The sequence below is a fragment of the Aquarana catesbeiana genome, linkage group LG02, assembly GCF_042186555.1.
Source record: "Aquarana catesbeiana isolate 2022-GZ linkage group LG02, ASM4218655v1, whole genome shotgun sequence".
NCBI classification, from domain to species: domain Eukaryota; kingdom Metazoa; phylum Chordata; class Amphibia; order Anura; family Ranidae; genus Aquarana; species Aquarana catesbeiana.
In genome coordinates this window covers 201,484,307-201,495,785 of record NC_133325.1, presented here as the reverse complement: position 1 = coordinate 201,495,785, position 11,479 = coordinate 201,484,307, and the positions used below count along the sequence as shown (strand labels likewise).

Genomic DNA, 11,479 nt, shown 5'->3' with positions numbered 1-11,479 from the left:
AGTACTGTATGTGTTATGATTTTTACTTTTTTTTTTATTTGCCGCCAGGCTCCGCCCCCGTGCGTCACGCCGCTCGCAGGGAACGGAGCCTGGCACGGAGAGGCTTCGGAGGAGGACGGAGCCCTCGGACACTGCGGGTGACATCGCAGGATCCCGGGGACAAGGTAAGTAACGCTGCCCCAGGATCCTGCAATGCGATCCGGAGTGTGGCTCGGGGTTACCGCTAATGGTACTGAATTTTAACCACGAGCCACACTCGGGAAAACCGCCGGGGAGGCTACAGAGTATGAGTATGAATTAGTATCAATATATTATTGTGACATTCAGGGCCATCATCATGTATATATGTGGAAACCAAGCAAAGAGATTTCAGACTATACAGGTCACACAAGGAGCAGACAATTTATCATACAATTTATTTATTTATAACAGAGATAGAAAGAATACATACAAATATGTATGTCTCAAGTATTTAAAAACAATAATAGTGCTAATAGGATTCACTGTGTATTTTTTATACACCAAGGATGAATGCTGATGCAATGGGTCTTCAGGCACTGATGCATTTCACCAACTTTTGCTTCATCGGGGCTTATGAAAACCATGCAGCACTCGAGGGAAACCCTCCTCCAAAATGTGGAGTCAACCACGATAGATCACTTGTGCAAGCCCACTATCAGTTTACAATATGTAATCCATCCAAATGATATCAGGGATTGGGGGCAAATCAGACTATAGTTGTAGGAGTAATAGATCAGAGAGCCTCTAGGTATCCTCAAATCCATCAAAACTGGACGCGGTCATCCAAATGTGTGCCCAAATAAATAGAAGGGGTTTCATCCACTAAGCCCGCGTGGTGAGTTAGTTCTAGCATCCAGGTAACCTGGTGGTCTGGCAGTATGTATAGAACACCGTCGTCCCTTATATCCTCCCACCACCCGGCACCTGAATTTGTATCTTAATTAGTACTTTATTGCTTACCATTGGCAGGCTGACATTTGTAGGACACATGCACACACAAATGAAGCCTAGCCTTAGAATTTCTCTACCAATAACTATCCCCTGTATGAGCATGGGTCTGCATTGCCACCTTTAAATTAAGTAAATGGAAACACGATTAGGCTGCATAAGAAGTAAATCACAAAACTCAATGTTTTTATTTAATTGAAGTGTCTCATGTCAACAGCTCCGGATCTCTGAAGGTTATTTGTTGAGAATTTAATTACACTTGGCTGTAGCTTGATTTCTCCACAAGTGAACTTTAAGCCTGAAAGGAAAAGAAAGAATTATGTAATTAATGTCTACGTCACATATCACTGTTCACTTGTACGAGTTTTACCTAGAATCCTTATTAATACTTTACTCTCTGAGGGTATAAATAATCACCGTGACCTATCAAATGACAGCTACAGTATTTTGTACTAAACAAAACAATATTTAAAAAAGTGTAACTAGCACCGCTAATGATATAATGATATATACTCACCCATGTGTTTGACTCCCCAGAAAATTCTTCTTTTTTAGTGTTAAGTCTTTGGAGTTTATCCAGAAAAGCATTGTTTACTCTGTAAAAAACAAGAACATGCAGTTAGTCATTAAATAATTGTTTTGCGATGCTAAACACATGCTTTTACTTGCTGTGACAGTACTATCAAAATGTAACAGTCATATATGCTGAGATAGCTATGTATACAGTGGTGAATGTGAGACAGATTTAAATGGGTTTTAAATATATTCTGGTAGTAGAGGAGATGCGTTCTGCACAAGAAAATAGGAATATTGATGACATAACTGTTTTCCCAGATTTGAATAAAAATGTGGACTAAACTGACCATATTTTAACTATTACAACTCACAGCAACACCCACTGACTGACCACATCTGAGCATAATTCACTGAAAGCGATGCATATTCAAGCTTAATTTATGCAAGGTGTTAGAAGCAGGTACCTAAGGGACAAGGCATTTAAAGGCTAAGTTCACCTTTAGGAAAAAATGATAAATGCATATGTTTTTGCAGGAAAACATATGTTTTCAATATTTTTTTCCACAGGAGCCTGTAAAGGATTTCACCTATTATCGGTGGATCACAAGCGCAATATCAGGCCTCTGCACACTCTTTCTCCAGCTTTCTGCCCATACCTAAATAGGGGTGTAACATACAACATGTCCCTAATGGTGAACTTATCCTTTAAGTATGTGTGGTACTACCCCGGTAGGAGTTGCAGGTGACAGGGTTCCCCACTGCTGCACAGCCAGGCACATAACATTTTCAGCTTTCATACAGAAACAGTGACAATCCTTGAGCTTTGTTTTGTGTTTTTTATTAGAGGGTATTAATTTGGATGGGAATAGGAATTGTAGGATGCCCAACTTAATAGTGACAAAACCAGGGACAACGTCCTCCCTATATACAGCCCCCACTGATCCTCTGTACAGCTCCAATGGATTCCTCTGTACAGCTAATAGTCTCTTATATCAGCAACAGCCCCTTACGGGCTAGGAACTCTCAGTCCAAAGTAGCACAATGTGTTGTGAACTGCATCTTGGAGTACCTTCAACTCCCCTGTAGACACTGGTCCCAGCTCTACCCCCACAGGAAATGCTAGCCCACCTGGCTGCCTCTTCACCAGCTCATCTGTCAGATTCTATTCACCAGTCCACCGGACTGAATCTTTTCACCAGCATACCCAACTGACTCTCTGGCAATCTCCCAGGACAAGGTTTGAAGTCAGCACACTGCTGACTTCAAAAGAGACCTGCTACATGTGGCAGTCTCTCCCCTTGTAAATCCCTGCACCATGTTGTAGTACTCACACTGTCCTCCTTGCTTCTGCTGCCTCTTTAGGAAGGACTCCTTCCAAGCTTCTCCTGTTGTCAGGATCCTCCCAGGCCAGCTGCAGAGCCCTGGCCCAAGGCAGAGCACCTCCCCAGACTAGAGGATGTGCCTTAAGGGCCTCAGACAGTCTCCTCAGCACTGCATCTTCATCTTCCACCTGACTCCCCTGCCAGCATGACTCATTCCAATTTAAGGGCTCACTTATTCCCCTGCCAGGCCCACCTCCTGGGAATTGGCTAAGAGCCCCTAAATATGCAGAACAGCCCGCAACCACCGCCCCCTTGTTTCCAGAATGTTCTCCAACTTTCTAGTACTAGGGGGAGGCACCAGAGAGCTGTCTGTATGAATCATGCTGCCCTGAACTCTAGCAACCCCGTCCCAATTACAGACTCACAGGGTTTAAACATGAGTAAGAATATGTTTTACCTACTCTGACACTAGAGGGTGCTACAGTATATAAAGCCAAAACCTTGATTGGATTGGGAAAGAATGTCAAAAACCCTGTTAAGGATTTGGTTTTTGGTAATCAATGTCCTATTATGGAGATTTCCTCCACTTCTTGTCCTGGGGACACGGTAGGGAGTGAAAATCTCCCCTCTATTCTTGATTTTCCCATCACATTTAGACACTGTGACAACATTCACCAGGACAAATAGAGAGGATAAATCTCGGGGGCACAGCAAGAAAAACCTGACAGGTGTTCCAATTCCTTACCACTGTATCCAAAACAAAAATAGTTTCAGCTTTAGATACACTTTTAGAATATGTCTTGGTGTAAGGCTAAAGTAACTACTTCAAGGTATACAATATATTTTTTCACTCTTCGTGTATATTTTGAATAATCTTTTCTTCTGTTTAGTGAGACGTACCTTCTACGTTCTTCATGTTGAGACAGTTTTCTTTCCTTTTCTTCCTCTGCTTTCTTCACTTCTAACAACTCGCTCTACAAAGAGGAAAAAAAAAAAATTTTCTGTATGTGCATACAACATAAGGCAATCAAATTGTTTTCATCAATCCTTGGTTTGTACGATGGATACTGACACATTCCTTTTAATGGAATAGGGAATGCATCATTAGGTTTATATAATAAACTATGACACTAAAGATGCATCAAGGTTATTACATTTGAAAACAGCCATGTGAATTTGTGTAACGTACTGGAAATTGCTTGTAACTCAATGGTGACAGTAGAGGTTGGGACAAATACATGTTTTCTGCCAGTCGTTAAACAATTAAGATGTAGTTCCATAGCAAGAAGTCAGTCTTTAATTTTCAACTAGAGTAAAGTAAGTGGATCAGAATTAGAGCTGCTGCTCTTAACAGCCTTTGAATTTGGGAAAATTATGCAGGCATCTGCTACTTTTTCCTCAATTTAGGTTTAAATGATAATTAACTCATAATTAACAGTCATTTGGGTAGGCTGAGTATTCCCTGTTTTCATGGCTGTATCATATTGTAGATAGGGTGAAGGTTATGTGTAATCTAATGTAACCCATTCCAAATCTGCCCACTTTGTAAAATATATTATTAAGGAATATTGTTACTAGTATCTGCAACTTCACGGTCAAACTACTTGTTCTCAAAGTGTATGAGATTTTCTGAATTTATACATTTGATTTATTTTTTTAAACTGAGTTTTTTTTCATGCTTTTAAATTATTATACAGGATTTATATATTGCCAACAACTTGTGCAGCACCTTACAAATTAAAGTGAAACAGTAAAGCTACAATATAATACAATACAGAAGGGTTAGGAGGGCCCTGCTTGTGGGAGCTTACAATGTAAAAGGGAGGTGCAATTGATGTTTTAACTGTCAGAGATGAGTTGATGGAGAAAGCAAACACCCCAGTTTTTAGGTGGTGGTGGGATAGGCTTCCCTAAAGAGATACGTTTTAGGGATCATCTAAAGGTGGACATAATGAGAGGTAGTCATACCGATCAGTGTAGGAAGTTCCAGAGGATGGGAAAGGCTTTGGAGAAGTCCTGAAGACAGAGATGATGAGGGAGCTAGAGGGCAGGAGGTCTTGGGAGAAGTGAAGAGCAGGATTTGAGTGATATTTTAAGACAAGGTTAGTGATGTAGTTGGAGGCAGTGTGGTGGATGGTTTTGTTTGTTGTTTTTGTTAGTATTTTGAATGTGTTTGACATGTGGAAGACAGTGGGGGGATTGACAGAGTGAGGTGGCAGACCCTAAATGGCTGGGAAAATGGAAAGGTCTTGCAGCAGCATTCATGACAGACTAAAGGGGAGGGGAGTAGCCTGTGTATAGGTAGGGGAACAAGGATGGATTTGCAATAGTCAAGGCGAGAGATAACAAGGGAGTTAGGTAGTATCTTTACGGCGTCAACTCATGAATCCAGAGTTTCCAAGCATACTGACCAATTGTTGGTGAGTGAGAGATAACAATGATCAGTTTTGCATTTCTATGGATTAAACTTCAGAAATGTAACACAAGCATGATCCTGGTCTGTTTAAGCACCCCCCCCCCCAGCTACATGTAAGAATAAGAACTGGGGTATGTAAATTTTTGATCAGGGTCATTTGGTTAGTTTCTGTTGTCATTATGATTTAAAAAGAATAAACACAGTTGATTGATAATAAATGGCTTCAACCAAACACTAACCATGAGTGAAAGAAATGTTTTTGTGTTATTATTCCTATTCTCTGAAAAATGGCCAAGAAATCATAAATGCTGCCAGGGTATGTAAACTTATGAGCACAACTGTATTTATTTTCTTAAAATGGTACATTCTCGGAATTTAAACACTTGATATGTGTTCTATTTTCTATTGTGAATAAAATGTGGATTTAAAAGATTTGTAAATAATTGCTCTCTGTTTTTATGTAGATTTTACACAGTGTCCCAACTTTTTGGGAATTGGGGGTGAATGCGGACTTGTGTCTCTTTTCAACTTGACTATCCATATACCTATGTAACCCTCTGCTGAGTCAGAGCTAGAGTATAAGTATGAACTTTTCTGATTGGAATGCTCTGTAACTCAGGAGGGGTGTGTTATAACTCTGCAGAGACCACTGTTTCCATACAGAGAGCAAGGATGCACAGGAGACAGGTTTTTCATGGAGGTATTCTATTTTAGTTTGAAGGGGATCTTTTTCTCTACTTTATAATGAATGCCTTTTCAACTAAATATTTGAAAGTAATCAAAATGACAAAACCAATTGCTTACCAAAGCTGGCAGATGTAATGAAAGCAATGTAGATGATAAGCATATTTTAGAGAAAGATTAGTAATATGTAACCCTTTTTAGGTTGGTCTTTGTGTTATCATGGGGAGACAGCAGGAATGAAATGTCTTAAGAAGCCTTTAAAAAAATAAAATTAAATTAAAAAAAAGCCTTTTTTTGGTATGCACACATGAACAGTTGCAGTATCGGTGTTTATTTTTTTATATGGTTTCTTGAAACTAAAATAAACATGCTCCCATCCAAAAGCTGTGCTAGAAAATACTTCAGTTACAGCACACCTCTAAGCAATTATTTCAACACTACAAGTCACATTGTCAGAGTATCGACCGCCCAGCTCCAGCAAAAGGTCAACAGAAAGGCTAATACTTGCATTAGTTTTGTGACTTTTTCTAGCAGCCCTTTCTGTATGTACGCAGAATGGCTTTTGTCGTGACACCCGATGAACTTGATGAAGAGAAAGGGAAAAAAAGCTTTTAGGAGAACAGCATGTGGGAATCAGAAAGCTAATAAATGAGTGGATTTTATTTTTTTTTAATTTTACCAAGAAAAAAAGTAATTATTGTAGAATGTAGCATTTGGGATAGTTATAGAGTGTTGTAGTGAAAATAGGTTTATTGACTTGTTTGTTTTGTATATGCCACTTTTTTAATTGTACATGTGCACAAAGTACATAGCAAGCAAATCTAATAATTAAGGAAGAGACATTGTTATTGCTGCAAGATCAACAAAGTTATGTATATGAAAGGAAGTAAATTAAATATAATTAAAATGGAATTTTAAAGTTTGCTGAAATGTATTAATCACTGGTTGTCCTGGTTCCATCTTACAGAAACAAGAGATTTGATGAAATGTTTGATTCACCTGAATGTTCACTATCATATCTACTTGATAGATGCAAAGAATTGTGCAATTCAGGATCCATGTGGTTCTTCACAGGTTGAGTACATAATGGTGAATGGTGAAAGGAAAATATTTGTGATTTGCTGGTTTGCCTATTTACCTGATTTACTCATCCATAATTATTTATTATTTATTATAATATGACCCAGTACATGTCTAATGTAGACAAGATCTATTTCAGCTCTTGTCAATTTTTTTAATGAGTCAGGATTAACTGAAGTTGAACAGCCCTCAAGAACTTACATCCGACTACAAATCTAGGCCTGGTTAGGCTTTGCAGGGTAAATAGGTGGAATTTCACTGTGGACACTGGATGTACAAATGGAGAAATATACTTTAAGGTAGATGTAGCTTATAGATAACAGCAGTAACCACCACAATCTTGCCATTACAGTTGAGTCTGGGGACGTTCTGACAAAATACACCCGGGTACTATCAGAGGTTGCTGCTATCTCCAGTTCAAATAACACATTTCTATTGGCCTTTTGGCCAGGACCAGGGGAAATTTTTATGTCTGGCCTGAGGGCCGGCCATTGTATAGCACAATGGCCACTTTCACTCTCCCATCTCACTATCTTCCCCACTCTTTCTTTTACCCTTGTTTGTCACTTTTTTGTCTTTTTTTGTTTGTGATTGTATACACGATTTGTCACTGTGTGGCGAGTGGGGTGTGGGTCCTCGGGCCTACTCTGAAAGTCTTGGGAGGGGGTGGACATAGGCCTTCTGGCTTGGTTCTCCCTCTCCTTTGAGGGATCTCCCTTCGGGGGAGCCCCACTGTACTTGGGTTGGTCTGCTTCGGCAGTCCTTCCAGTTAATGGGGTCCGCCTGGTCTCGGCCAGATGGACCCTTTGTCTGAGTACCTCAGTCCCTGTCTGGCGCCTAACGCCCCGGGGGATCAGGGTAAGGTCCTTCCCTAGTGGAGGACTCTGTACACCCGTTGCACGTTTTTGTGATTCACTCTTTATGTGTGGGCACTTTTTTTTGGCATCGGGTGGAAGTTTTTGAGGTGTGTTTTGCACGCCACTGGCTTTTCGATAAAAAAAAAAAAAAAAAAAAAAAAAAAAGAAAAAAAATTTCTATTGGCCAATCAGTTTGATAGACTTTTCATTGAGAAATTAGGATGTGCAGGAGATACGAAGGGGTGGGCCAGCTTTGGCTTTAGAAAATGCAAAAACTTTGCCAGTCAGAACGGGATTCAGCCATGATGGGTGGGTTTGGGAGGATCTAGGTATACAAAGCACCTCTAGATAACTGCTCTTTATGCCTACAACAGTTTTTGTACTGATTCTATGCAAAGTCTATAAAGCAAACCAGAGGAATTGTGGAGCTTTGATGATCTCTCCATCTAAAAACCATAGTTCTCTGTCTGTTCCTTTTTGTGTATTGTATTAACTTGCAAAATATCTGCCTCCATCAAGTGCATGCAGCAGGTATATTTTAATAGGGAGTGATGAGAACAGTGTGTCTCTATGAAGAAGCTGACAGCACTTGGAGATATATTTCTTTATTCTATTCTATTCACTCACATAAAATTAGAGGCAGTTACATCTGAATTAATGAGGAAAAATTATGTGCCTATAACCAACACTAAAATCTCAGGATATGATATTAAAACTGTAAGAAAAAGTCTAATTACTCTTTCAAAACAGAAGTTAAAAACCTGATGTGACTCTGGAAATAGCCAGAGGATTATCAGAAGTTGATGAAACACCGGCAAGAATAAAAGGTGATTTAACAAATGTGGAAGCCAGTCAGCGTGATGATTAGGGTAATGCATAAGAGAAAAATGGTTTGAAGGAAACATAAAAGATACATCACAAGAGAGCAGAATGATTGATGCAGCAGGAAAAATGCTCAGAGAAGAAGCTTAATGCAATATTAAGTAGAGAAAAAAATGTAGTGTCTTTGTGGAACAACGATGGCAAATCTGAGCGGCTGACAGAAGTTAATGCAATAACACCTTAGTGACAGATTTATAAATGCTAGGGAAATAAAGGTTAGCTAACAAAACTAATCAATTTTATTTGTCAGCTGCTGGGGGATTTATGGTAGAATTTCAATATACATGTCAAAGTAGTTGTATACCAAAGTCAGAAACACCCCACGGGTCAGAATTTAGGTAGACTAATGGCTGCGAGAAAATTAAGATAACCATAGTTTCTGCTGTGTTGCTTGTTTCATAGGAAAACACATAAATAATACATTTTGTGTGTCTCCCACGAATAAAATATTACATTTATGTCTTTCTTTGCTAAGTTCTCGGGTTGTGTGATTGTAATAGGGCCATTAGAGTGCAATCTTCTTTGGAAAAGGAAGAGAGGGGGGTGGTAATTCTGTGTACTTGTAGATCAAGCCCTAACTGCAACCTTGCTGAACACCTTTGGATTAAAATGGTATGCCTGGTGGCGTACCTAGTATATCTGGCATCTGGGGAAAATAATTCTTTAACGCCTATTGTGGATGTGATCAAATTGTACTAACAGTGAGAGGGACTTAAAAGTAGGGATGGGCTGACTGTTCAAGTCGAACATGAGTTCGACTCGAACATCGACAGTTCGATCATTTGCCAAAGATCGAATATTATGGGCCGCTCGTGCCAAATTCGAGTAGTGCGTCACAGCCCATAATGCACTGCGTCATCGCAGTGGTTTGCTGGCTGATGATTGGCCAAGCATGCACTATGACCTGCATGCTTTGGCCAATCACAGCGCCGTAAGCAAACAAAGCCATAATTGGCCAAAGGCACGGTGCCTTTGGCCAATTATGGTTCAGGGGGTTAAGTACACGCCCCACACTATATAAGGCCGCCTGCACATCGGCCCTGTGTAGTATGTTGCTGGCGTTATAGAGAGAGATAGATAGATAGATAGATAGATAGATAGATAGATAGATAGATAGATAGATAGATAGATAGATAGATAGATAGATAGATAGTGTCATTTCATTTACTTTGAGCAGGCAGTTTATTCAGTTAGCTAGATCTCACTGCAGACCGTTCCTGCTGTACTATTTCTAATCTACTTCAGGCAGGCAGTTGATCCAGTTTAGCTAGATCTCACTGCAGACCGTTCATGCTGTACTGTTTCTAATCTACTTCAGGCAGGCAGTTGATCCAGTTTAGCTAGATCTCACTGCAGACCGTTCCTGCTATACTGTTTCTACATCTAATATACTTCAGGCAGCCAGTTGATTCAGTTAGCTGCAGTGTATTTCATATATATATTAATAAATAAAATATATATATATATGTCTAGCCAAGCCTATACCTGACTGTAGGCCATTCCTGGTGTACTGTTTTTAGTAAACTTCAGGTGTTGTTTTGCTAATCTAATTGTACAGTATGTCTGGAAGGCCACCAAGGAGAGGCACATGCTCACAGGCCTCTAAAAGAGGGCAAGCAGGCTCTGTGTCTACAGCCAACAGTGCTGGTCGTGGACACTGTACATCCTTAGCACATGGCCGTGGGGCATGCTTGTCCTTTTTTTCGGCAGCTGGCTGTGTTGAGCCACAACATGTAGAAGAGTTGGTAGAGTGGATGACCAAGCCATCCTCATCCTCCTCATCCTCTGTCACCCAGGCTCAGGGTACTTTGCCATTGCAGCTGCCAAAGCGGCCTCTTCCATCGGCTCAATGTCATCAGTCACTCCTTCCCTAGCCCCACCATCATGCCCTGAGGAATCCCCCGAACTGCTCGACCACAGTGTAGGGTACATGCTGCTGGAGGATGCGCAGCGTTTTGAAGGCTCTGATGATGGTACCCAGGTTGAGCATGAAGGCAGTAATGTGAGCCCAGAGAGAGGGGGTGCCCAAGAAGGACAAGAAACTGGCAGTCATGTTCACCCAGCTGCAGCATACTGCCAGGTTTGCTCCAGTGGCAAGGAGGGAGGGGATGATGAGGTCACTGACTCTATGTGGGTGCCAGATAGAAGAGAGGAGGAGGAGGAGGCACATCTCCAACTAGGCAGGATGCCCTCCAGCGGCCAGCTTAAGGGCAGGCAACCGACTGCATCACACCGCAGAGCTCTGCATGCGCAGGGCGCTACTGACTCCGTGCATTTTTCCAAAAGTTCTTTGGTGTGGGCCTTTTTTGAGACGTGTGCAGCAGATCGCACCATTGCTGTTTGCAACATATGTCTGAAGCGTATCAAGCGTGGCCAAAACAGCAGCCGCTTGGGCACCACATGCTTGACCAGACATATGTCGAGCTCCCATGCAGTCCGTTGGCAACAGTACTTAAAAGACCCACACCAAAGAACAAGGCAGACCTCTCCTTGCTCCTCATCAGCTGGGATCTCCAACCCCAGTATAACTTCAGTCCTCTCTGAGACCTGTACTGAAAGGAATGAAGGTGTAGAATTAGGTGTCCCAAGCACTTGCGGGCAATCTGCTAGCGGTACACCAACATCCGTTTGTAGCAGGCACATTTCCCTACCCCAGTTGCTAAACCGTCGAAAGAAATTTGGTCCCAGCCATCCACATGCTCAGCGGCTGAATGCTAGTTTGGCTAAATTGCTAGCACTCCAACTGCTACCTT

The 11,479-nt window shown here is 41.1% G+C and overlaps 1 protein-coding gene across 3 annotated transcripts in view; it reads right to left on the bottom strand.

Moving 5' to 3' along the window:
* Positions 1-402: 402 nt before the first annotated feature.
* The window catches only part of EPSTI1 (epithelial stromal interaction 1), a 157,592-nt gene continuing 146,515 nt past the window's right edge, over positions 403-11,479 (bottom strand). For all 3 annotated transcript variants that reach the window (XM_073614194.1, XM_073614190.1, XM_073614192.1), the window contains 3 exons: positions 3,708-3,781; positions 1,487-1,565; positions 403-1,267 (listed from right to left, as the gene is read on the bottom strand). In XM_073614194.1, coding sequence (XP_073470295.1) covers positions 1,262-1,267; positions 1,487-1,565; positions 3,708-3,781 — 159 coding nt within the window. In that variant the 3' untranslated portion in view covers positions 403-1,261. The remainder of the gene's footprint in view (positions 1,268-1,486; positions 1,566-3,707; positions 3,782-11,479) is intronic.